The sequence below is a fragment of the Thamnophis elegans genome, chromosome 7 (assembly GCF_009769535.1).
Source record: "Thamnophis elegans isolate rThaEle1 chromosome 7, rThaEle1.pri, whole genome shotgun sequence".
Lineage (NCBI taxonomy): Eukaryota > Metazoa > Chordata > Lepidosauria > Squamata > Colubridae > Thamnophis > Thamnophis elegans.
The window spans coordinates 73,384,886-73,410,790 of record NC_045547.1 but is presented as its reverse complement, the minus strand read 5'-3'; the positions used below and the strand labels follow the sequence as shown (position 1 = coordinate 73,410,790).

Sequence of the window (25,905 nt, the reverse complement as noted above, 5' to 3'; positions counted from 1 at the left end):
GGTCTTCCAAACCCTCTGCACACCTCATTTTTTTGTGAAAAACAGGGCATGCAGAGAGTTTTCACAAAAATGGGCCTGTTTTTGTCAAAAAAAGGTCATGCATAGCCTTTAGGAGACTTATAGAGTGCTCCTGGGGGCTGGCGGGGGCAAAAATGAGCAAAAAACCATCCTGTTTTTCGCTCATTTTTGCCCTCTGCAGCCCCCAGGAGCATTTTGCAGGTCTCACAAACCCTCCATTTTTGTGAAGGGGGCGGGGTTTCAGGAGGCCAAAAATTCTGTCTTCAGCATATAAGACGCACCCAGATTTTCACCCTCTTTTTGGGGAGAAAAAGGTGCATCTTATACTCCGAAAAACACGGTATGTAATGCACAGAACCCACTTTTATACTTCATGAATTATTGGTCTGTCCTTATCAGACTAACTCATTGCCTCTTCTTCTTTCTTCCTGAAAAAGAAAGTAGAGGAATGGACTCAGTAAAAGGGATAATGGACAAACCCACTTTAAAATAGGAATGCAGTCAAGGATTGGGTTCCATTGCAACAATTATAATTATAACAAAGGGATGTGCTGGCTCAGTGGCTAAGATGCTGAGCTTGTCGATCAGAAAGGTTGGCAGTTCGGTGGTTCCAATCCCTAGTGCCACGTAATGGAGTGAGCTCCCGTTACTTGTCCCAGCTTCTGCCAACCTAGCAGTTCGAAAGCATGTAAAAATGCAAGTAGAAAAATAGGAACCATCTTTGGTGGGAAGGTAACAGCATTCCGTGCACCTTTGGCGTTTAGTCATGCCGGCCACTTGACCACGGAGACGTCTTCAGACAGCGCTGGCTCTTTGGCTTTGAAATGGAGATGAGCCCTGCCCCCTAGAGTCAGAAACGACTAGCACATATGTGCGAGGGGAACCTTTACCTTTACTTTTTATAACAATTCAAAGCTAATGCTAGGAGGGTCATCAAAACCAGTGCCCAGCTAGGTGGGATTACGATGAGAATTTCTTGAGAAGACAATCCTTGCAAGTCTGTGTTTTGATTCATGCTCAGGCTGACCCCAAAATACATCCTAAATGACTCCTTTTTTCAATGCCTGGAGCAGGGCTGTCAAACTCGTGGGCAAGATGCATCACGCGTTGGCCACGCCCACTCCGGTTTAGCGAAGCGGGGTGAAAGTCACAATACGAGCACGTGACGACAACATGACACCGTGAGTTTGACACTCCTGGCCTAGAGAAAGAACTTGGAGCTGTTCTATTTCAAACATGTACTGCATATAACATATAACACAGTGACTCTCTCACATGGGTGCACGCAGATTTAAGTAATGCTAGATTTATTTAAAATTTATGTTAAGCAGAAGCTATTACTGCTGATTTATCTTAATAGAGATATTGCCTTAATTCAAGACTAGGTTGCAGGACATCTAGTTTAATGAAAAGAAGGACCAGGGGAGACATGATAGCAGTGTTCCGATATCTCAGGGGTTGCCACAAAGAAGAGGGAGTCAAACTATTCTCCAAGCCACCTGAGGGTAGAACAAGAAGCAATGGGTGGAAACTAATCAAGGAGAGAAGCAACTTAGAACTGAGGAGGAATTTCCTGACAGTTAGAACAATTCATCAGTGGAACAACTTGCCTCCAGAAGTTGTGAATGCTCCAACACTGGAAATTTTTAAGAAGAGATTGGATAACCATTTGTCTGAAGTGGTGTAGGGTTTTCTGCCTAAGCAGAGGGTTAGACTAGAAGACCTCAAAAATCCCTTCCAACTCTGTTATTCTATTCTATAAACATATGTTTTACTTGTAAAACAGCATCAGAAGTGACTCCTTTTTCATTTGAAAGGAAAACTTTTTTGGGGGGGGGGATTCTCAAGTTGAGCCATGCAACAAAACATTGTGAAGTCTCTACACTGTATAATTTATCATTTTCTTAAAAGTTCCCCCCCCCCAATAAAAAAATTGATACAACGAATTATTTAAATCAAGACAGAACGTTGACAGTCACGGTGACATGGACAAGTGAGCAAATAGACAATGGAAGGAAAGGAGAAATCCAATGCAGGAACAGGATCTTTATAGGCTGCATGGTGTAAAACAAGCAATATTTTAAAAGGGAAAATATTGAAGTCACTCACTACCCTCTTTATTTTTAGACAGTTTGGCAAACCGCTGCAATTTGCAGTCAAGGAACTCAACACCCTTCAGATCTCCATACGGGAAAACTGAAGCCCGCATATTCCATCGCCAGAATTTGCCTTTCTTTCAAATGCATCCAGTATGCTACTTTCAGATATTACATACATTAATATAAATCTTCCTTTCTGTATGATTTGGGTTTTTTTAAAAAATTGATTTTCGGTTTTTTTTAAAAAAAGGTTCATTCAGTAGCTTTGATCAATGAAAGGCCAATAGATTTAAAGTTAGGACGACAACTTCTAAAAATCAAACAAACAAGCAAACTTTGGAGACACCCACAACACTAACACAAAGGGCATTGCTGGGGGGGGGGGAATCAATAAATCCTCAGTTTCTCCCTTGTTTCAGAGTGGCATTTAATTACCTATTAAAATATAGACAGTCAGATATTAGGGAAACAGTTGGACGTGTTGATTGCCAGGACCCGAAAACTGTAATGGGTATTATATACTCATTATATTTATAATGCCTTGGTAAGGTCACACTTGGAATACTGCATCCAGTGTAATGTTGAGACTCTATAAAGAGTGCAGAGAAGAGCAACAATGATGATTAGGGGACTGGAGGCTAAAACATATGAAGAACGGTTGCAGGAACTGGGTCTGTCTAGTTTAATGAAAAGAAGGACTAGGGGAGACACGATAGCAGTCTTCCAATATCTCAGGGGCTGCCAGAAAGAAGAGGGAATCAAGCTGTTCTCCAAAGCAACTGGGGGCAGGACAAGAAGCAATAGATGGAAAATAACCAAGGAGAGAAGCAACTTAGAACTGAGGAGAAATTTCCTGACAGTTAGAACAATTAACCAGTGGAACAACTTGCCTCCAGAAGTTGTAAATGCTCCAACAGTGGAAGTTTTGAAGATGATGTTGGATAACCATTTGTCTGAAGTGGTGTAGGGTTTCCTGCCTAAGCAGGGGGCTGGACTGGAAGACTTCCAAGATCCCTTCCAGCTCTATTATATTCTATTCTAATTCTAATTCTAATTCCTATTCTCCAAAAGGTGTTAGCCGCCAGAGTTGTAGTAGAAGGACCTGGGTACCTTGCTTCTTGAAGCAAACAGAAAGACAATTTAAAATTAGGGTACCAGGGATCCCATTGTGGGCTTGGTTTTTCTTCGAATGAAGACGCCCCTTAAAAACATCTAAAGTCAGCTCTCAAGAGGAATGAGGAATGCAGGAAAGAATGAATCCTCAGTGTAGGCAGTGCTGAAGATTCCATCTTCCAACAGTCGTAGAAATTACCTCCCACAGACCCATTAGATCTCACAGGGTTGGCCTCCTCCGGGTTCCGTCTACTAGCCAATGCCATCTGGCTACTACCCGGGGGAGGGCCTTCTCTGTGGCAGCTCCGGCCCTCTGGAACGAACTCCCCGCAGGGATTCGGACCCTCACCTCTCTCCAGGCCTTCCGAAAAGCCGTCAAAACCTGGCTTTGCCGGCAGGCTTGGGGTTGATGAGTTCCCCTCCCTTCTCGACTTGTGTGGTGGCGTGATTCTTGCTTATTTTAATTATCTGTATTCTGTTTTATGTTCCCCTTTTCCCTTTTTGAGTTGTTCGCCGCCCTGAGTCCCTCCCGGAGAAGGGCGGCATACAAATAATAAAATTCAATTTAATTCAATTCAATTCAAATGACAGAGGAAGAGGGGGCAAGGAGTAAGTAGAAGTAGGAGGCTACTTACTAAAGAACAGCAATATACAATATGAGGTGTCCTTGGTGCTCTCTGAACTTATTTTCTCGTGGACGTTTCATTACCCAAACTAGATAACATCATCATCAGTGTTCATCTTAATATGCAATATAAAGTCATTTTGTTTACCTTTCACAAATAAGAGCCCCCCAAAATATTTTGGCACCATGTAAAGACATTTTAAATCAAGTGCTTTGAGACACAGAAACTATGGGGTATTTGTGTGCTGTTTAAAATAGCTACACAAGTAAAACTTTGAATAAAAGGAATATAGTCAATGTTCATTGTTGCCCAGATTTCCTAGTCTACAAATTATCTCCCCCCCCTTTTAAAATATTTTGATTTTGTATTTTTCAAATATATCATTTTTTATAAGTTTGATTTTTTTTTTCTGAGTTTACTAGCTTAAAAACTTTGTTAATGCAGCCTAGGATTGCATTGGCTTTTTTTGATTGTTGCCACACACTCTTGGCTCATATTTAAGTGACTATCCACTTGGACTCCAAAATGCACATTCACACATATTCTTGCAGTATGAAATTGAGCAAAAGTCAATATTCAAATAGATTTTAACTTAACTTTCATTTTGTGAATATTGGCTCACTGTGTAGACAATTTTACCAACTAGTCCTAATTTTGCTGAATTTAAATAATCCCCAAAGCACAAATTATGCTATTTAATTGAAACCATTCTGGAAATTATTGAAAGACTGAGAAATGAATTCTTACGAAACAAAAAGATTCATGAGGATCTATCCTTCTGATGGCTTGTTTTTACCCTGTTTCCCCCAAAATAAGCCCTCCCTGGATAATAAGCCCAATTGGGCTTTTGAGTGCATGCGCTAAAATAAGCCCTCCCCCAAAAATAAGCCCTCCCCGAAAATATTGCAGCACAGCAGTAGCCATGAGGTGACCAAGCTCACCGCCTCCTGCACCCCAAAAATAATAAGACCTCCCCGAAAATGAGGCCAAGTGCTTATTTCGGGGGTCGAAAGAAAATAAGACCCTGTCTTATGTTCGTGGAAACGCGGTATTCCAAGAAGTAATACAACAAATTACAGAAATCTTCTTTCCAAGAAAGTAATCTCATTTGGAAGAATTGTCCCAGAACCTACATTCAATCAGGCAACAACCCTTACAACTAAAAATTCATTGCTCAATACAGATATCGGACTAAGAAAGCAGAACCATCACAGGGGGAAGGTAATCGCTAACCCTGGATTACAAAAAGTAGCATGGGAAAACCCAGTTTGTTTCCAATTCCAGAACAAGCTGCAACTAACCGCAGTTCAGTTGATAATAGGGAGTATGGATCCCAGTACAAAGGTGGGAGGAATGGGTAATATGATCAACTGCTTTAAATGGTCTCTTTTTAAAAAAGAAAAAGTTAAATATCGCGTCTTAACCCTGTCCCGTTAAAAGGGCTGCAGAATTACAATTCATAGTAACTTAGGGGAGTGTTCTGAAACAGCATATCACAGTGCCCTCTAGTGGCCAAAGTTCCCAACTGGTCCCAATGACATGCAATCTTTTTTTTTTTTAAACTACAACATTAAACCATATAAAATTGACAAGTCTACATTTTAAAAGTAAATGGGGCAAATGGCCCTGTGGGGCAACTGGGGGTCAAACACAAAAACAAACCAAGTTGATTTGGTTGAAGGACTCGGTTCCAACTCCTGTGTTTGCATGGCATTTGGAGGGGGAAATACAGATCTCTCTAAAAATAAGTATGCCGATGTTATATCAGGGTCTTTCCCTCTTCCTTCTGGAACAAGTTCTCCCATTGCTATCTCCCCATTTCAGATAGTGATGAAATCTGCAAGTTCACACATCCTAACTAAGATTTATAATCAAGGTGTCACAAGTAGAAGTAAACAGTATTATTGCAACAGCTCTTCAGAATTATATTCTTTTAATATTTGTACCATTTTTAAAGGAAACAGTCACTTTTACGCCTAATTTTTAAATGCAGTACAATGTGATGTAATAGCAAGGTGCATTCCAATAGGAGAAAGTCCTCTGGAGTAAATTGCACCATCTGGTGGCAACTCCTTAACACAACCACCTTACTTTTGTCCGTATACACAGATGGAAAGCTTGACTTTTATGGCAAAAGACAGGTAGTCCTTGACATATGACCACAATTTATGTTGTTGAGCGAGATATTTGTTAAGGGAGCTTTGCCCCACTTTACAATTTTTCTTGCCATAGTGGTTCAGTGAGTCACTGCAGTTGATAAGCTAGTAACCCAGCTGTTAAGTGAATCTGGCTTCCCCATTGATTTTGCTTGTTAGACGGTCGCAAAAGTACACTGCAACAGTCATAGGTGTGAACCAGTTGCCGAGCATGTGAATTCTGATCCCATGATCATGGGGAAGCTGCAAAGGTTGTAGCTGTGAAAAACGGACGTAAGTCGCATTTTAGAATAGACTAGAATGGAATGGAATGGAATAGAATTATTTATTGGCCAACTGTAATTGGACACCCAAGTGGTGTTGTAACTTTGAACATTCACTAAAGGAACTGTTGTGAGGACTACCTGTGCATACCCAGAAAGTTGTGGAAGCAAAATTCCCTCTGTATGTTCTTGGCAGAATTTGCAGTGGTCATTTCACCAGGTATAATAGGGCTTTAGCTGTTGTAAATCAGTAAATCCTCAACTTTGGCAACTTTTTAAGACCAATTCTGAAAGTTGAAGCCCGCGCATCTTAAAAGTTGCCAAGGCTGAGAGACACCACTCTAAACCCAAGATACCTGGCAAAGGATTTGGCAGCCCAGCTATTGAAACAGCCGCTGGATAATTCACCAATGACAGGGGGAGGCGAAAACGTATAGAAGCATCCTTGATCTGCCTGTTGCTGGTTCTTAAAAATAAGATACCCAAACAAATATCCACTTCACGTGCCATTCCGCCAGGAGACACAATAATCAGATCTGGTCTCATTTGCCAACAAAACTTTTAAAAGAAACAAGGAGGGGTGAACTTTGGGAAGTATAATATAATGTATGCAGGAACATGTTTCACAGAATTGTAATTAATATCATCTGCTGTCCAACCCTATTTCTATTTCAGCTAAAATGCTGGTACACTAGTTTGCTTTCATGTGAACACAAAGAAACTGTGTCTCTGCGTCTGTGTGTGTGTGTGTGTGTGTATACATACATACATACATACATACATACATACATACGTTTTCATAGATTTTCACGGGTGTAGGTATGCTGGTCTTGTTGTATTTGAGTCTTTTCCCGTGTAAGATTGAGACTGTCTTGGCAACGTTTCGGCGAGGTCTCACTCACCATCCTCAGACTGGTGTTTTTGGCTTAAAGCGTGACCGGAGCTGCCGTCTTTCTATAAATCTTGGTGGGGGTTGTGTGGAGTGCTGGCTTTATTTCAGTAAGTGGATTGATTGGTTGTGTGGCTGTATCATGATTGATAGATTGGTGCTGGTTGTGTGTCCGTTGTTGTTTTATGTTGTAACGGCCTGGGTGGTGGGTGAGGCTCATTTGTTTACCAGGGCTGGGTTTCAGATGTCTGGTAAGCGAGAGGTATCGCCACAACATGAATAAACGTGACGATGCCTCCCGCCTGCCAGACATCTGGAAACCAGCCCTGGTAAACAAACGAGCCCCACCCACCACCCAGGCCGTTACAACACGAAACAACAACGGACACACAACCAGCAGCAATCAGCACCAATCTACCAATCATGATACAGCCACACAGCCAATCAATCCACTTACTGAAACAAAGCCAGCACTCCACACACCCCCACCAAGATTTATAGAAAGACGGCAGCTCCGACCACGCTTTAAGCCAAAAACACCAGCCTGAGGATGGTGAGTGAGACCTTGCCGAAACGTTGCCAAGACAATCTCAATCTTACACGGGAAAAGACCCAAATACAACAATATACTATACTTTAAAAACATCCTAACTGGTAAAACAAGTCCTGAGTCAATTAGAGCGAAATGTATGCAGAGGCACGTGATTCCCTGCCACTTAATTGTCAAGCAGCAGAATATTTTGCACCGTTCGAAGGCTTTACTTGCTGTTTGCGACTTTCTGCGACGCACAACGCACCAGAAATTTTGATTTATTGGCGGAGACATATGAAAACAATCACTCGGGAGTATTCCCAAAGTGATCCCATCAGATTTTTTTTTGCTAGTATTTCATTCAAAGAGTATATTACAAAATCGTGGTATGAAATCTTATGCTTTTTGATCAATTACTGAGCTACTGAAGGAAGAAAAAAAACATTCACCAGTCTGAATAACTCCTTTTCTTCCCCCCCCCCCGCCCCCAACACCAGGCTGTGGGTTTTATTGCGCCATTTCAAGAGGCAATCGTGTTAGGGGAACAGTGGGCAAAACGTTGGTTGACCACATTTGATTTAAATTTTGTTTTCATCAAAACCTGGGTAACTGCAGTCGTCCGTCACTTGCCAGTTTTAATCTACGGGGTGTGCTGAATGTTTTGAGTTCACAATATTTGTGGCCTGTGGTTAAATGTCCTCATGGCCCGTAACTTGCTTGCACCTTTGATCGATTTTTGAAGCCACAGAGAGTTCATATAATGCAATGGAACAGCAAGAATCTATCCCAAGCGAGCTGTCCATTATCTATTTTTCTTTTGATCCCCTTTTAATTGATTGAACATTTGCATCCTATGCGCCACACAAATATCCCTCTAAATGTCCCCACAAATATCCCTCTAAAACAGGGCTCAGAAACCTTAAACACTCAAAGAGCCACAAAGGTCCTAACCGGAAGCTACACGTTCAATTCTGGAGCCGACCGGAAGTCCAGTTCCCCCACCATAGGGTCTCCTCCTAGCGTGGCGTTCTTTTTCCTCTGGAGACCAGAAGTCTGGTTCCCCCACCATAGAGTCTCCTCCTAGTGTGGCATTCTTTTTTCTCTGGCGACCGGAAGTCCAGTTCCCCCACCATAGAGCCTCCTCCTAGTGTGGTGTTCTTTTTCCTCTGGAGACCAGAAGTCTGGTTCCCCCACCATAGAGTCTCCTCCTAGCGTGGCATTCTTTTTCCTCTGGTGACTGGAAGTCCAGTTCCCCCACCATAGAGTCTCCTCCTAGCGTGGCATTCTTTTTCCTTTGGCGACCGGAAGTCCGGTTCCCCCACCACAGTGTCCTAATACAATGTCATTTTTCTTCTACGTGTCCTAACCGAAAGCCCTATCAATTGTGGAGCCAACCAGTGACAGGGAGCCGCAGCAGAGGGATGAAAGAGCCACATGTGGCTCCAGACCTGCGGGTTGCTGACCCTTACTCTAAAATAAGGCCTGTCTATTTATTTCTCAAGAAACCTGAGACACACAACTAGTACCTAAGTGTGTTGCATGGAACTTGGCACAGGCAAAGGCACACTTATTAAATAAGAATAAAACCTTGATTTTATCTTTATTTTATTTTCAAACTTGCTTTTAAGGCTTATTTCCTTGACCCTTCTACATTCATACGTGCAGAATATGCGTTGTAAGTGCACCATCACAAACTGGAACTGCAAAAAAGAGCCCTCTCTGTGGGCAAGTGCGCCATCTCCAGCTGCTCTTCCAGGTTCCGTTGCGCGCCGGACTGCTGCTTGGTTCTGGCACGCACATGGCCAGCAGGCATGCACGCGATGGAATCCGGAAGAGCAGCTGGTCGCCGCATGCAAGTGCTGATAATCAGTGAAAAACAGAACAATTGAAAGCAATACTGCACAATTCAGAGATCTTATTAAACCTGTTAGTTACAAGGTTGGCAGAAACACGTTCTCTATCAATTCCATGCTGGCAGTAAAACTCACTCCTCTTTCTATAGTCAAACAAGCATTTATTGCCAGGTGTTCCACTGCCTGTACTGCAATAGTTTCTATGCTTAATTGGCCATTTCTTTACTACTGTTAAGTCACTGGTATAAATATAAAAAAAAGAGAATTGCAGTAATACAAGTTTTCATCCTTTGCTTTTCCCTCTCGTGCACAGAATAATCCAGTGTTTCTCAACCTTGTCAACTTGAAGATGTCTGGAATTCAACTCCCAGAATTCCCCAGCCAGCGAATGCTGGCTGGGGAATTCTGGGAGTTGAATTCCAGACATCTTCAAGTTGACAAGGTTGAGAAACACTGGAATAATCACTTTGTTTAATAAATGCTCCAATAATGCTAGATTTTATTTGACGGTATTCAAGGCCTATAATAAATATAAAATTTCAAGAGGAAGTCTTTCATGGATTCCAGGAATAACTAACATTATTTTTCATTTGAAGTTGTGCAGTATGATAATGACTGATTTTGGCAACTAATTCAATGATAACCTGGTCGGGAGGTAAGAAACAAGCAACTCAAAAGCCAAATATTATTATTAGTGGACTTTATGGCAATTTATATAGTATTTGTAGTGTCAGGAGGCAAAAAAAAAAAAATTGAAAGAGTTTGGAAGATGAATCCAACAGTAAGTTAAATAAAACACATACATTTATTCAATATTTTGATGTATAATATATTCATCACATGTGCCATTATCCCCAGAAATGAATACTTTAATAATATCATCTTGACAATATAATTACACCCCTGATCGTAATTCTAAAAAACTGGCAGAAATCCCTTTGAAGTAGAAAAGAACAAAAGCTAAAGTTGGAAATAAATTCAGGGCTATCCTTTTTAAGTAACTAAGAAAAAAAATGATACAGGTTACATTATAGTTACTCTGCTGGTTATTTTTGTCTACTACAGGGGTGTCCAAATTTGGGAACTTTAAGACTTGTGGACTTAGTCTACAACAATGACAATAATATAATTTTCATCCGTTTTTTCTTTAGTTACTTTAAAAGGATTTGCTCTGAATTTTAGACTAGTAAGATGCACTATTTAAAGCACAATTCAAATTTAAATACAATAAATGCAGAAATCGGCAATGGAAAAGCTGACCATTAAATATTATATATCTTGAAGAATTTAGCAGAATGAATTAACATTTCTTCTCAATTAAATATTGACTAGTATAATATCCTAGGAGATTTTTTTTCCAGAATCATCCTTTTCTAGAGAAGGAAAATATATTATTCTTATCATGCCCCAGTTCTATTTAGGGTTCCTCTCTCCAGCCAATGAAATGTGCATTTTTTAAAAATAATTTGTATGCTGGATGGAATTATTATTTAATGTTTGCCTGTAGTTATATAGCCCATCTCTAGTTTGTATAGAATAACAGATGACTTTCTGCAAAAAAATATGGGGGGGGTAAGACACCCATAACATACCTCGGGGGGGGGGGGGTTCTGTTATGATACAGCTGTGCCTTCAAATGGCTTCTACTGTACAGCTGTAAAATGAATTCTACTGTACAACGCAGTGGAGTTGCCATGGTAACGGCTTCACAGTACTCCACAAGGGGGCTCCCTCTGGTAAGGGGGAAAATCCAACATTAGAAATTACATTTGATCTGGACATTCCCCCCCCCCCCCCCCCCCCGATAAATAAATACCTGGATAACACCGGGTTATTGGCTAGTGTTATGATAAAAATGGTAGACCTCAGGCAGGCTAACTGCTCCCATCATCTGCTTTGGCTCTTCCTATAAATAACCTTAAAAAGCATTCCTACTGTGCCTTCAAATGGCTTCTACTGTACTGCTGTAAAATGAATTCTACTGTACAACGCAGTGGAGTTGCCATGGTAACGGCTTCACAGTACTCCACAAGGGGGCTCCCTCTGGTAAGGGGGAAAATCCAACATTAGAAATTACATTTGATCTGGACATTTCCCCACCACCACCACCGATAAATAAATACCTGGATAACACCGGGTTATCGGCTAGTGTTATGATAAAAATGGTAGACCTCAGGCAGGCTAACTGCTCCCATCATCCGCCTACAAATAACCTTAAAAAGCATTCCTGCCCTTCCCCATGACACCATCACATCACTAGATTACAGTCCTTGAGTTACAACCACAATAGAGCCGAAAAATTATGCGGCTAAGTGAAACATTTCCTAAGTGAGTTTGCCCCATTTTGGGACCCTTCTTGCCACAGCTGTCAGTGAACCATTGCATTTGTTAATTTGTGAAACTGGTTTCCCCATTGACTTTGCTTGTCAGGAGGTCGCAAAAGGAGATCACATGATCCCAGGATACTACAACTATCATAAATATGAACTGGATGCCAAGTATCTGGATTTTGATCATGTGACCCTGGGGATGCTACAAGTCTGAAAATGGTCATAATTCACTTTTTTTCAATGCCGTTGTAACTTTGATCGGTCACAAAGTGAAATGTTGTAAATCAAAGGAATGCCCGTACTTCCTGAGGTGCCTCCAGAAGAAGGGAAGCTGAATTGGACCCTTCAACCCCTAACGTTGCTCATCCCTGATTTATTTATTCATTTATTTATTTTATATTGCTGCCTATTCACCCATGGCAACTCAAAGCGGCTTACAGAATATAAAACCACATTTAAAACAATTAAAAACGAACAAAAAGAATCAAATAAATTAATACCGCACAATATGACAAAATCAGCCGCCATGTAGAGTGCGTTGCAATAGTCAAGACGGGAAGTGACTAAGGCACGAGTGATTGTGAGTAGGGACTGTTGGTCCAGGGAAGGGCATATCTGGCACGCGAGCCGCATTTGCGCAAAGGACTTTCTGGCCATGACCGCCACCTGCTCTTCCAGGAGGAGTCATGAGTCCAGGAAGCCCCCTAGATTATGCACAGGGTCTGTTTGGGGCAGTGCCACCCATTCAAGACCAAAGGTGGCAATTCTCCCTGAGCCAATGAACCCCAAACCCACAGCCACTTGGTCTTGCAAGGGTTTGCCATATTTTTCGGAGTATAAGACGCAGCAAGGTTTTGAAGAGGAAATTTTTTAAAAAAAAAGTTTTTGCCCTCTGCAAACCTCCCCAAAACAGCCCAATTTTGCAAAAATGGGCCCTTTTCTTTTTTTTAAAAAAGGGCATGAATAGCCCTTAGGAGGATTGTAGAGTGTTACTGGGGGGGGGGGGGGCAAAAAAAAGGGCATTTAAGAAGCTTATAGAGTGCTGCTGGCGGGGGCAAAAAAATGGGCCATTTTTCACTCATTTCTGCCCTCTCCAGCCCCCAGGAGCACTCTGGAAGCCTCCTAAAAGCTATGCATGGCCATTTTGGTGAAGGGGGCAGAGTTTCGGCAGGCAAAAAATGCTGTATTCAGTGTATAAGATGCACCCAGATTTTCAGCCTCTTTTTTGAGAGAAAAGGGTGCATCTTATACTCTGAAAGATATGGTAGTTTCAACCAATTGCTCCCCATCCAGCTCCTAACAGCCTCTGCAAGAGTGAGGACACGAAAGGGAGGGCATTTAGCTTCTGGTTTGTTGGTAGAGAACAACGTGTGACATGTCCTGTCAATGAGGAAGCCACTGACATTTTCATAGCACGACCCCTAATCAAGAAACATTCCCATAATATGTCCTGGAAAGCAATGCAAGCAGGTTGCACCCACAGCATCAAAGGGAGGGTGCTCCAGCTGTGCAAATAGGGAGGTAAATGCATACATAAAAATACTTTTTTCACACTTAAGCAAATCAAAGGGATGACAGAAGGATGGACATAGTAGATTATGCTCAGGCCTTCGAATAAGGAAGTGCTGGACATAAAAACGAGAGTGCTTTCCTTTTATCTTAGGATGAATGGAGAGAATAGTCTTCTCTTTCTTTATATTGGGAAGTTCAGAGTGACAAGCATCTCCATTTTGAAGAACCTGGTTTTCATCAGAACCTCCATAAATACATAAAACATGTGTAAAGGTTCTTTTCAATATTTCTTACAGAACAGGTACCGCGTTTCCCCAAAAATAAGACAGGATCTTATTTTCTTTTGACCCCTGAAATAAGCGCTTGGCCTTATTTTCGGGGAGGTCTTATTATTTTTGAGGTCCAGGAGACTGCGAGTGTGGTCACCTCATGGCTGCTGCTGTGTTGCAGTATTTTCAGGGAGGGCTTATTTTAGTGCAGGCGCTCAAAAGCCTAATTGGGCTTATTATCCAGGAAGGTCTTATTTTCGGGAAACCAGGGTAAATAACAAGCCACAGCGTTTAAATCTACCACTAATACAATTTCTATGGAGGTCCTCAGTCATCCAAGTCATGCTTGTCCCAAAGGTGCTTTTTCAAGAGGCAACTGGACTCTCTGGGTTTTTTTTTTTTTAAAAAATTCTTTTTTATTTTCCATTTTCATAACATATAATCACATGTATACATAGCCAATATCATATTGTATTAATTAATAATTACATCAGTTCATCATGCCATCAACTCCCGGAAAAAAAAACTAAAAAAGATAGAAACCAATTATTGGCTCTTCTGCTCTCCATACACCACTTTCTTCTGCCTCTCTCCTCCCCCTCCTTACCTCCTTTCTTCCGTCCATCATCCTTTTCTACTTTACTTCCCCTTCCTTTCTCCTTCTCCTCTCTCTTCTTTCCACTCCTCCTTATTCTCCTCATCTTCCTCCTCTTGCCCTCTCTCCTATCCCTCTCTTCCTATCTTTCTTCTCGCCTCTGCTTCCCACTCTTCCTCTCATTCATTTGGTGTATTTCTGGGGAGGATTTTGAAGACATTTCGGTTTTCATCCAAGACACTTCAGAGCTGAAGAAGCTTCTTGGACGAGAAGCAAAACGTCTTCAAAGAAAAACCAGAAAGTCCCATTGCCTCTTCAAAAAGCACCTTTTTGGACACTAATAAAGTTCCATAAAGAATGTAATATATTTTAAGAGGAGGATTTGGTAGTTCTTAATGCCACCCAGGCTGCCAAGAAATGTTTTTGTAAAATGAAGCTGGCAGTATTTTTCCCTGCCACCTCCACAACAAAATTAACATTGTGAGTGCAGCTTTTACAGCTTTTAGTAGAGAAGTTTGGGGGAGGCTGATGGGTAAGAGTGCAGTAACTACAGTTGCCCAATACTTACCTATCAAGCGTGATTCCAGATCATTTTCTAATTTCTGTAACAACTGGATAATATGGATAGATGCATCAATCAGACCCAGGCTCCTATAAAGGTCCATTTACAAATGGAGAAATTAACGTTATATGCAACATTATTATACAGACACATTATAAAACTCTCAGAAAACACAATTATATATACTCTACAACAGAAAACACAGAGCAAAGCAATCCTCTACCACTGTTAACCTTTGTGGTAGCATCAAGTTGTTGGCAGAAAAAGATGGAATTGAAGAAAATGAGGAATTGGCTGAATGAGCCTCTATTACCTTCTCAACAAACCTATTAAATCTTAGGCTAATAGCCTGTGTTATATGATCATCCTGTGAGCTTCCTGGCTCAGGTGGGCTTGCCAGCATCCAGAATTGAGGATATCTCTTTAGCGCAGCGGTATGGCAAATTGGTGCTGAACTTGGATTCTTAAAATGCAGCCAGGCAGCTGCACAGAGAACCAGTTTAACCCTTTGGATGGTCTTTGAGGGCAGCCCCAGGTAGACCAAACTGCAACAGTCCAACCTTGAGATGGCAAGTATACAAATGACTACAAGTTACGCTTTCTAACCAAGGAATGCAACTGGCGTACAAAACATAATTGCTTAAGATTAATTGGCGATAGCCTCTTCCCTCTGTTCCAGCAGGATCAATGAGACCAGGAAAACCATCAGAGGTGGTATTCAGACGGTTCAGACTGGTTCGACTGAACCGGTAGCAATAAACTGCAGGTGAGCCGGCCCACTCGCCTTCTCTTCAAAACATCCCATGTAGCTTCGTTCTTGATGTTGTGCGCATGCGTGCATGCCATGCATGTGAGTAAAGTGCATGCGCAGAAGATCACACACATGCACAGAAGGCACGCGTGACACGAGTGTGTGAATGTTCACAGTGGCGAACCAGTGGTAAACCTAAGTGAATCCCACCACTGAGAATCACCAGATTGCAAATGGCTCTGAATATGGGAGGATGGACCATTTCTGGTTGCTGGTGGTCTCCAAACCCCAAAACACTCTTTTTGCTACGATTCAGCTAAAGCTGTTCATCTCCATCCAGATCCTAACCAGTTCTAGGCATTCAAGCCATTTCAACTTTGACTAATGGCTAGATTCATTCAACACTATGAAAATGAGTATTACTATGAGGTCCTATTCATAATATTGAAGAAAATATGTTACTTTGAGTCTTCAGACTCTCTCAGTGGTTGAAGTACTATTGGTATTAAAATGAAATGGCTTCCACCAGCTGAATTGAGAACAATACTGTCCATAAAATGGAGAAAGTCTGAAATCTGCAACCACAAAACATTATAAATATACAATTCCTAACTGTGGCCTGTTTCAGTTTATTAATGAGGCAATACAAATTATAGTTTATTGCCACATATGAATTACATCAATAAATTCTTCTAGCTCATGCCCATTGTTTTCAGTAATGCCAGAGTTTATATGTTAAAATATCTAGATAAAACTCACCTCTCTCTAAAACCACAATATTCTTTTTTTTTTTTAAGGTATGGTATTTAGTAAGAATTTTAAGAAATTAAATTGAATGGAATTTTAAGAAATTAAATTAAAAGAATCAAATGAGGCACTGCCTGTACTGTTCCAAAAAGTTATTATCCTTTCTAGTGGGTAAATCCAAATAGCTGAGCTGAGCCATATCTCATGATCATCTTTGCATGAAGAACTCACTGCATATTTTTTACACAAACTATTAAAGAAGCAGAAAACTAGGAAATCTTTTTTTACAAGTAGTAGTAATAAGAGATCATAAAAGTGGTCTCCACAATTGCTATTCTTTAGTGAAATTTAGGTAATACCACAAAGAGTACATTGTGGCAAATATTGGCACATATTCCTGTTTTATAAGCTACTAGTGGATAACCTAGGGTTGTCCGGGTATTTATTTATAGGGGGACCAGATGTAATTTCTAATGTTGGATTTTCCCCCTTACCAGAGGGAGCCCCTTTGTGGAGTACTGTGAAGCCGTTACCAGGGCAACTACACTGCACTGTACAGTAGAAGCCATTTTACGGTAGTACAGTAGAAGCCATTTTAAGGCACAACAGGCTGAACACCACCCCCACCCCCACCCCCGAACTGGTAGAATCTCACCCCTGAGTACTTCTCAATCTTAGCGTGGCTGAAAAATTCTGAGAATTGTAGTCCACACATCTTAAATTTGCTACGGTTGAGAAACACCAGTGTACCTTCTACACATCATGTTTTTGCAGAAGTGTGCACTGTATCTGTGCATATTTAACAAGACCTAATGGAGAGACAGTGGCAATTAAATGTAGCCTGAAAACCAGATATTTTAGGTTAATATGTTATTTCTGTTAGATTTCAACAAGTACCGTATTTTTTGGAGTATAAGACATACCTTTTTCCCTCAAAAAGCGGCTGAAAATCTGGGTGCGTCTTATACACTGAATACAGCATTTTTTGCCTCCCGAAATCCCGCCACCTTCACCAAAATGGCCATGCATAGCCTTTAGGAAGCTTCCAGAGTGCTCCTGGAGGCTGGGGAGAATACAAATGAGCCAAAAACAGGCCATTTTTTGCTCAATTTTGCTCCCCCCAGCCCCCAGGAGCACTTTATAAGTTTCCTAAAGGCTATGCATGGCCTTTTTTTGACAAAAACAGGCCCATTTTTGTGAAATAGAGCCATTTTTTGCTTGTTTTAGGGGACCCCCACCCCCCTGGAGCACTCTGCAAGTCTCCTAAAGGCTATTCATGCCTTTTGGGGGGAAACAGGCCCGTTTTCGTGAAAAACAGGCCATTTTTTAGAGGTTTGCAGAGTGCAAAAACTTTTTTTTTTATTTGCCTTTTCAAAATCTTGGTGCATCTTAATACTCCGATGCGACTTATACCCTGAAAAATACGGTAACATAATGAAATCATTATAATGATCTGCCTTTGGTAGATAATAGCTCAGGCTCCTGTGGCAGGCTTCTAATAATTTTCAGTATAAATTATTGGCTGGTTCATAGCTACTAAAGTACTATAAAAATAATACAAAATTATGAATACCGTATTTTTCGGAGTATAAGACGCACCGGAGTATAAGACGCACCAAGGTTTTGAAGAAGCAAATTAATAAAAAAGTAGGTAGGTAGGTAGAGGGATAGAGAGGGAGAGAAAGAGAGAGAAATACAGTAGGTAGGTAGGGAGAGAGGGAGTAGGTAGGTAGGTAGGTAAAGGGAGAAAGAGAGAGGGAGAGAAATAGAGAGAGAGAAATACAGTAGATAGTAGGGAGAGAATAGATAGGTACATAGGTAGATAGAGGGGGGAAGAGAGAGAAATATAGTAGATAGGGAGGGAGGGAGAGAGTAGGTAGGTACATAGATAGATAGAGGGGGGAAGAGAGAGAGAGAAATACAGTAGAAAGGTAAAGAGAAAGAGAGAGAAGGTAGACAGGTAGATGTTTCCAGGTGTCATGGGCTGGAGAAGGAAATCTCTGACAATCTGCAGCATCTAAGACTTTGTTTCTGCTGGCACAGCACTTTATCTATCTAATTCTCATCAATCAATTAAAGAGCTTCCCAAAAGGGAAAAAAAAAGTTTTTGCACTCTGCAAACCTCCCAATAACGGCCCACTTTTTGCAAAAATGGGCCGGTTTTTTAAAAATGCATGAATAGCTTTGGGGGGGGGATTGCAGAGTGCTCCTGGGGGAAGGGGGCAAAAACAAACAAAAAAGGGCTCATTTTTCGTGAAAACAGGGCCATTTTTTGTCAAAAAAATTGCATGTTTAGCCTTATGGAGGCTTATAGAGTGCTGCTGGGGGCTGCAGGGGGCAAAAAATGACCCTTTTTTGCTCATTTCTGCCCTCCCTAGCCCCCAGGAGCTGTCTGAAAGCCTCCATAAGGCTATGCACGGCCATTTTGGTGATGGGGGCAGGGCTTCAGGAGGCAAAAAATGCTGTATTCGGTGTATAAGAAGCACCCAGATTTTCAGCCTCTTTTTTGAGGAAAAAGGTGCGTCTTATACTCTGAAAAATATGGTAGTTCACTGAACTTCCATCTCTGAATAGTTCTACTGTACAACATACTCAGACGGCATAAAAGAAGAAAATAACCGCCAAACACCCAAAGGGGGGGGGGCACCAAGATTGCAAAATGAGTTCTAATCTAATACTTTTGAACAGAGTCAAACAAATACAATATTATGCATCGGTCCGTGAGCCTGACCTATGAATTCATTCACTCACAAGGTTTCATTCCAATGCCAGAGACAAATCATCTCCTATTAATATGCTGGGAGTAGACAAAAGATGAAGTGAATTAACAAAGAGAGAGATGGATTTCAAAGAGAGCAAGCTTCCCAAGTTAAATCCGATAAAAACTCAGAAATATGAACAAAGGATGGAATTTAAGCATTACAAATAAAGCTATGCATGTATAGGCTTCACTCACAGGAGCCAAAACTATACCTCATAATATTTTGGCTATTTGCAGACTGCACGCAAGCATTCCGAAGGCACCGAAAACATTCAGATAACAGTTGCAGCCGTGAATCCAGATGTCCCAATGTACTGGCATCCTGGCAGGTCACTTCAATCTCATGTGAAACTTTTTTCAAAATCTGCAGGAGATCTTGGAACACACTTTCCGTCGCTGTTTCCCTGAAATGAAAAACAAACACGAAGTGAAGTAACGGTATTACCAAAACAAACCTCTATAACAGGGGTATGAAACTCAAGGTCCGCAAGCCGGATCTGGCTTGTAGGGTGGTGCTTAAATCCAGCCCATGGAGCTGGCCTGGAAATATCAAAGTACCGGCCCCCAGTGCCTCTGCCGGCCAAAACGGATACCATGCAACCCTTACACGGCCCGTTTTCGGCCTCCCTGGCCTCCAGAACACTCTGGAAGCCTCCTAAAGGCAATGCATGGCCATTTTGGTGAAGCGGGTGGGGTTTCGGGAGGCAAAAAAAATCTGTATTCAGTGTATAAGACGCACCCAGATTTTCAGCCTCTTTTTTGAGGGCCTTCAGTAACACTCTGCCTGCCAAAAACAGGGGCCTCTGTGTGGTCAGTTTTAGGGAGGCAGAGTACCGCAGGAAGCTGGGCAGGCCAAAAACGGGCTGTGCAGGGGCTTCAGGAGCCTCCACGTGGCCCGTTTTTGGCCAGCAGAATGCTGCAGGTGTCTGTCCAATCTCCCCCTGTTCCCCCCCCCCCGGCCCGCAGAAAACTACAAAGCTGATCTAGCCCTCGAAGAAATCCAGTTTGACACCCCTGTTCTATAACAAATTTGCCAAAGGCTTTAAAAAAACAAAACAAAATTGCTTATTTTGAGGAGAAGGAAAGGTCAAGAGGGAAATTTAGACATCTAGCAAATGATTTTTTTTTCTGGAGGGGAGATGGGGTTGACGTTTCTATTCTAGTTATGTAGAAATTCGAAGAAATTCACGAGTCTCTGCCCACCTGATAAGATTTTAAAACTAGATTTAAATCTACCTTCCCTTTTATCTACCGTAAACCGAGATCTACAGTGGTATAACCACACGTAGGAACACTTTGTGCAACTGGGACAAATATATCAGGCTTACTGGCTCCCAGAAAGCCATCTTATGCTAATCTCCTGACGCAGAACAAAAAGTTGTGAATATTTTTTTTTCCACCAGCCTTCATTTAAGGGCCCCATTTTCATCCAATCCAGTCAGGCTGTGCCTACTAGGTGCTTGGTTTCAAAACCTGCCCAATCTGGCTTCTCCTGATCCAAGCAGCACGTCCTCCAAATTTATTTTAATAAAATTAATTCAGGTGCCCATCTATGTGTAGATTCATTTGGGGAGGGGTGGTGTTACTGAACAAAATCTCATATAACAATATTCCTCTTAGTGAATCTGAATGTATGAACCAATGACGTGATGCAAAGCTGCAAAAGAAAATAAATCGAATGTAAACCCTAAGTTGCATCGACAGAAAGACATTGGCAAGATCGAGAGAAGTCGATGTTCCTCAACTGCTCCTAGAACATCGTTATGGCCATTGGTTTTGGAAAAGAGATTGCCAAACTGGAATTTATCTCAAGGAAAGGAATTGAGATGAACATGTCTAAAATTGTAGAGTCTCTTGATTGAGGGTGGGGTTGGAGTAGAAGACCTCTGAGGTCCCTTCCAACTCTGTTATCCTCTGTTCTATGAAAAGTGGCCTGCAAGAAAAAGACTTGTAAGAAATAGCTGGAGGTTTGAACTTGTTCATCTCAAAGAGAAATCTAGAGAAGGGGAAACAGTGGGAAGATATGACCATTGTTTAAATAAGAGGTGTCAGGTAGAAAATGGAGAAGGCTAAACAGGTGAGCCTATTTTGATATACTGGTTAACCAGGAGGCCACAAGTTGGAAGCATCTCTTAGATATGAAAGCTGACTGGTGACTTTGGGCCAGGCATGACTCTCAACTTAGCCCACCTGACGGAGTTCTTGTTTGGGGGGGGAAACACAAGGCAGAGTCTAAATCAGTGTTGTTCAACCTCGACAATTTTAAGACCTAATTTATAGAACAACAGAGTTAGAAGAGACCTTGGAAGTCTGCTAGTCCACCACCCTGCTCAAGCAGGAAATCCTATACCCGTGATGGCAAACTTATGGTACGCGTGCCGGAAGTGGCATGCAGAGCCATCTCTTCGGGCACGCGAGCCGTTGCCCGTTGCTCTTCTGGGTTCTTCACAGACCCGGGAGCACCGGAACCAGAAGAGCAGCCACCTGGTGTGCATGGGCGGCTGCCCTTCCGGTTTCGGTGTGTGCATGCGCACTGGCCATGCTGGTCTTCCGGTTTCTGGCACGCATGTGTGTGCCAAGAGCAGCTGGCCGGTGCCAGGAAGATGATCTTACAGTTTCCAGCATGAACATGTGGTGTACAGCCACCTCGTATTCACACACATGCACACGTGAAACTGGAAGACAAGTGGCTGTCCAGTCTCTTCTTAAAAGCCTCCGGTGATAAGGCACCTACAACCTCTGAAGGAAAGCTGTTCCACTGGTTGATCGTTCTCGCTGTCAGAAAATGTATCCTTCTTTCTAGGCTGAATCTCCCTTGATCCATTTCCATCTGTTGTTCCTTGCCTGCCCTGTGGGTGCTTTGGAAAATAAGTTGTCTCACTCCACTTTCTAACAGCCCGTCAAATACCGGAACGCACAGACATGTATAGAAATACACATAGATGTGTGGATTTCAAAACCCAGGATTTCTCAGCTAGCCGGACTGGCTAGGGAATCTCGGCGATAAGTATTAATAAAGGAGAATATTTGTAGCTTGGGATTTACATGAGGGGTCCTTTGTGCTCTGAGCTTGTTTGTTTTCTTGACAGACGTTTCATTATCCAAACTATGTAACATCATCAGCACTAGAAGGCAGTAGGTTTTGTGGGATGTAGGAGGAGGAGGATGACAACAACGACTGTGGGGTCCTTGGTGCTCTTTGAGCTTGTTTCTTTTCTTGCAGAGACATTTCATTACCCAAAGAAGGTAACATAATCAGTGGTAAAAGTCTGTAGAGATTCTCAGCCATCCAGGTCACGGCTGACCAAAAGGTGTTTTTTCAGGAGGCACCTGGACTTTCTGTTTTTTTTTCTTTTGAAAACGTTTCGCTTCTCATCCAAGAAGCTTCTTCAGTTCTGACAGGACAGTGGGGAATGGAATGATTTATATTCCTTGCAGATAGCTGGTCCTTTGCTTCCTTTTAGAGGGTCCTTGAAGCACTTGGGAGGCATAGCTGTGTCCTCAGGATCACCTGAATAGTGATAATAGTTCCTGTAGTGTGCAATTTTTTTTCCTCTGAAAATCCATTCCTACTACCCCTCCATTCCAAGGGTGCTCATCCCAAATTATACAGCAAAAGGCTGTGGAGATTCTCCGTCCTCCAGGTCATGGTTGTCCCACAGGTGCTTTTTCAGGTGGCAACTAGGCTTTCTTGTTGTTTTTTCCTTTGAAGGTGTTTTGCTTCTCACCGAAGAAGCTCGATGGTGGGAAACGGAAGGATTTATACTCCTCCGTCATTTGCATTTGCTGTAGTCAAGACATCATCCAGACTAGCACAATGTTACCTGGTTTGGGTAATGAAACATCTGCAAGAAAACAAGCAAGCTCAGAGAGCACCAAAGACCGCACAGTTATCTTCCTCTTCCTCCTCCTCCTCCTTCCACAAACCCACTGCCTTTTAGCTTTGATGTTACCTTGCTTGGATAATGAAACATCTGCGCGAAAACAAGCAAGCTGAGAGAGCACCAAGGACCCCACAGTCCTCGTCCTCCTCCTTTCCACAAGCCCTTCTGTCTTTTAGCTTTGATGATGTTACCTAGTTTGGTAATGAAATGTCTGCAAGAAAGCTCAGAGAGCACCAAAGATTCCATAATTAACTCAATTTATCTTCAAACCAGAAAAAAAAACATTCCTAGTCCATGAGAAGACCTCAATGCCCAGGCAGCCTCTATTGCCTTGGGGAGGTGGTTGGGGTGGGGGGGTGAAATATAACCCCGTCCAGTAGCGACCACTTCCCCCGTCGCCAACACGCATGCGCGCCTCCCCACGTGACACACACACACACACCCCTCTCCCCGCCGACGCCGTCCTCACCTTACTGCCGCCTCCCGGAAGAGGCTCGTAGCCCGCTTCAGCGTCGCCAGCCCGTCGTCCGGCAGCATCGCCGGCTCCGAAGCGCGTTCTGCAAAGCGCCTCAACTCCGCCGCCAGCCCGGGCAAATTTTCCCCGGCCGCCGTCATGGCGAAGAGAATGGGAGGGGGGGGGGGCGTCCGTCTCAACCCTCGGAGTTGCGTGCTCGGGTCAGAGGTCACGAGGGTTCCCTGGAGAGAAGCCGTGGGGCGCTCCGGGCACCTCTTTCTCTTTCGTTCTCGACGCGTGCGTCTTCCCTCCCGCACATGCGCAGAGAATCGCGGTGGCCTCGCGTTGCCGTGGTGTAACTGCGCCCATTGCGACGCTTAACTCGCCTGCTTGGGCAGTGAAAGACGCGCATGCGTGGACTTCTTGCAGACGTTTAAGAATAGAATAAATTTAGAATAGAACAGAAGAATATAAAATAGAATAAGAATTTAGAATAGAACAGAAGAGTAGAATAAGAATTTGGAATAGAACAGAATAGGATAGAATAAGAATTTAGAATAGAATAATAATATAGATTTAGAATAAGGTGACCAGATTTTCAGATTGGAAAAGAGGGACGCCCTTGGACGGGGGGGGGGGGGGGGGCTTGATTAAAAAAAAAATTTTTTGTCAAAAGGTCACCCCAGGACACTGAAACCAGCATAAATATGAATCTGTTGCCAAACAAAATTTTGATCACGTGACCATGAGGATGCTGCAACGGTCGCTAAGTGTGAAAAATGGTCGCAACGGTCGCTAAGTGTGAAAAATGGTCATGACCTGCAGGCAGGCTGGCATAATTTCTTATGGAATGAATGACAAACATAAAACGCACAAATACTTTCAAAATCATTTAATTAGAACTTTACTGCAACAATGGCTCAAAATTAAAAAAATCCACTATGTGAAAACCCCAAATTGGCTATCACCAACAGAAAGAACGACACACCCAAATTTTACAGATTGGAACAAAATTCTAAGATACAGAGATCTAATTGACAGACAGGGAAATTTAAAAACAATTGAAGAATTGGCAGATCAGAATATGAAAGGTGACTGGCTAACCTACCTCCAAATTAAAACTAAATACAATAAAGACACTAAAATATATGGTATTGAAACAGAACCACACAAATTGAATAAAATTATTCAAAGTCTGGACAGAAAGATGATAGGGAAAATATACAAATTCCTCTTGAAGTATCAAATGGAAGAGGAAATTGGAAACTGTAAAAGAACCAATGATAAAATGGGCACAGAACTTTGGCTATAACATTGAACTAGACAAATGGGAAAAATTTTGGGGAATAAATTTAAGAATGACACTATCAATCCCATACAAGGAAAACCTTGTTCTTTCAATCCTTCCAATATTTTTTTCCTTCATTCCCTTGTCTGTTTCAATATTAAGTACATTTCTTCCTTTCTTCCTATAATTTTTTCCATTTTCTTCCTTATATTCTTTTCCATTTCAACATTGTCTTCCTTTTTTCCTTCCCTCCTTCCTATACGTCTTTCCATTTTCTTCCTTATATTATCTTTTCTGTTTCAACAGTCTTTGTTTCTTCCTTCCTTCCCTCCTTCCTTCCTATACTTCTTCTTTCATTCATTATATTTTCTTTTCCATTTCAATATTAAGTGTAATTCTTTGTTCCTCCTTCCTTCTTTCAATCCTTCCAATACTTTTTCCTTCATTCTCTTTTCCTTCAATATTAAGTGCAATTCCTTCCTTCCTTCCTTCCTTCCTTCCTTCCTAAGTTATTTCCATTTTCTTCCTTATATAATATTTTCTGTTTCAACATAAAGTGCCTTCCTTCCTTCCCTCCCTCACATCCCTTTCTTTATGTTTTCTTTATGTTTTCTTCATGCTTTCTTTTCTTTTTCCTCTGCTCTTTTTAAATCCCCCCCCTTCTTCTCCTCCTCTACATTTAGGTTGGATTAGTTTGTACAACAGTCATCAAACTTCTGAAGTAAAAATAAATAAATAAATCATATTTAAGAAGAAGAAGAAAAAGGAAGACGTTTTTAGTTAAGTCAAACGTTTTAATAAAAGTTTCATCTTTTAAGATTCGTCCAACACATCCAATTGTAACCTTAACAGTAAAGAATATCACCCCAGCTGCTAAAGGTTCAACCAGTCTGAGAACCATTGAAAAGACAACAGTGCAGCAAAATCCAAAAGACACAACTTCCTCATGACCTCACCGCCATTGCTTTGGTACCAAATCTTTAAGGAAGGGGCGCCAGAAAGGAGGAGGAGGAGGAGGAGGAGGAGGAGAAGGGAACCAAAGAGACGCTCTCGGAGGCGGCGATCCCATAGACGAAGAGGCAGGAGGAGAGGTGGGTGCGCTGGCAGCTGCCCCGCAGACAACTTCCAAACGCTTCAGGAGCTTCTGCCGAGCAACAGGAGCCCCGGGAGCGCGTGGAAGTTGTCTGCGGGCAGCTGCCGCTG

The 25,905-nt window shown here is 42.1% G+C and overlaps 1 protein-coding gene across 1 annotated transcript in view; it reads right to left on the bottom strand.

Moving 5' to 3' along the window:
• Positions 1–23,821, bottom strand: part of ATXN10 (ataxin 10) — a 78,698-nt gene extending 54,877 nt beyond the window's left edge. Inside the window, exons 1-3 of the mRNA XM_032221989.1 lie at positions 23,430–23,821; positions 19,289–19,480; positions 14,824–14,906 (exon numbers count right to left, since the gene is read on the bottom strand). Of these exons, the coding sequence (XP_032077880.1) occupies positions 14,824–14,906; positions 19,289–19,480; positions 23,430–23,575 (421 nt within the window). The 5' untranslated portion in view covers positions 23,576–23,821. The remainder of the gene's footprint in view (positions 1–14,823; positions 14,907–19,288; positions 19,481–23,429) is intronic.
• Between the last annotated feature and the right edge of the window lie 2,084 nt (positions 23,822–25,905).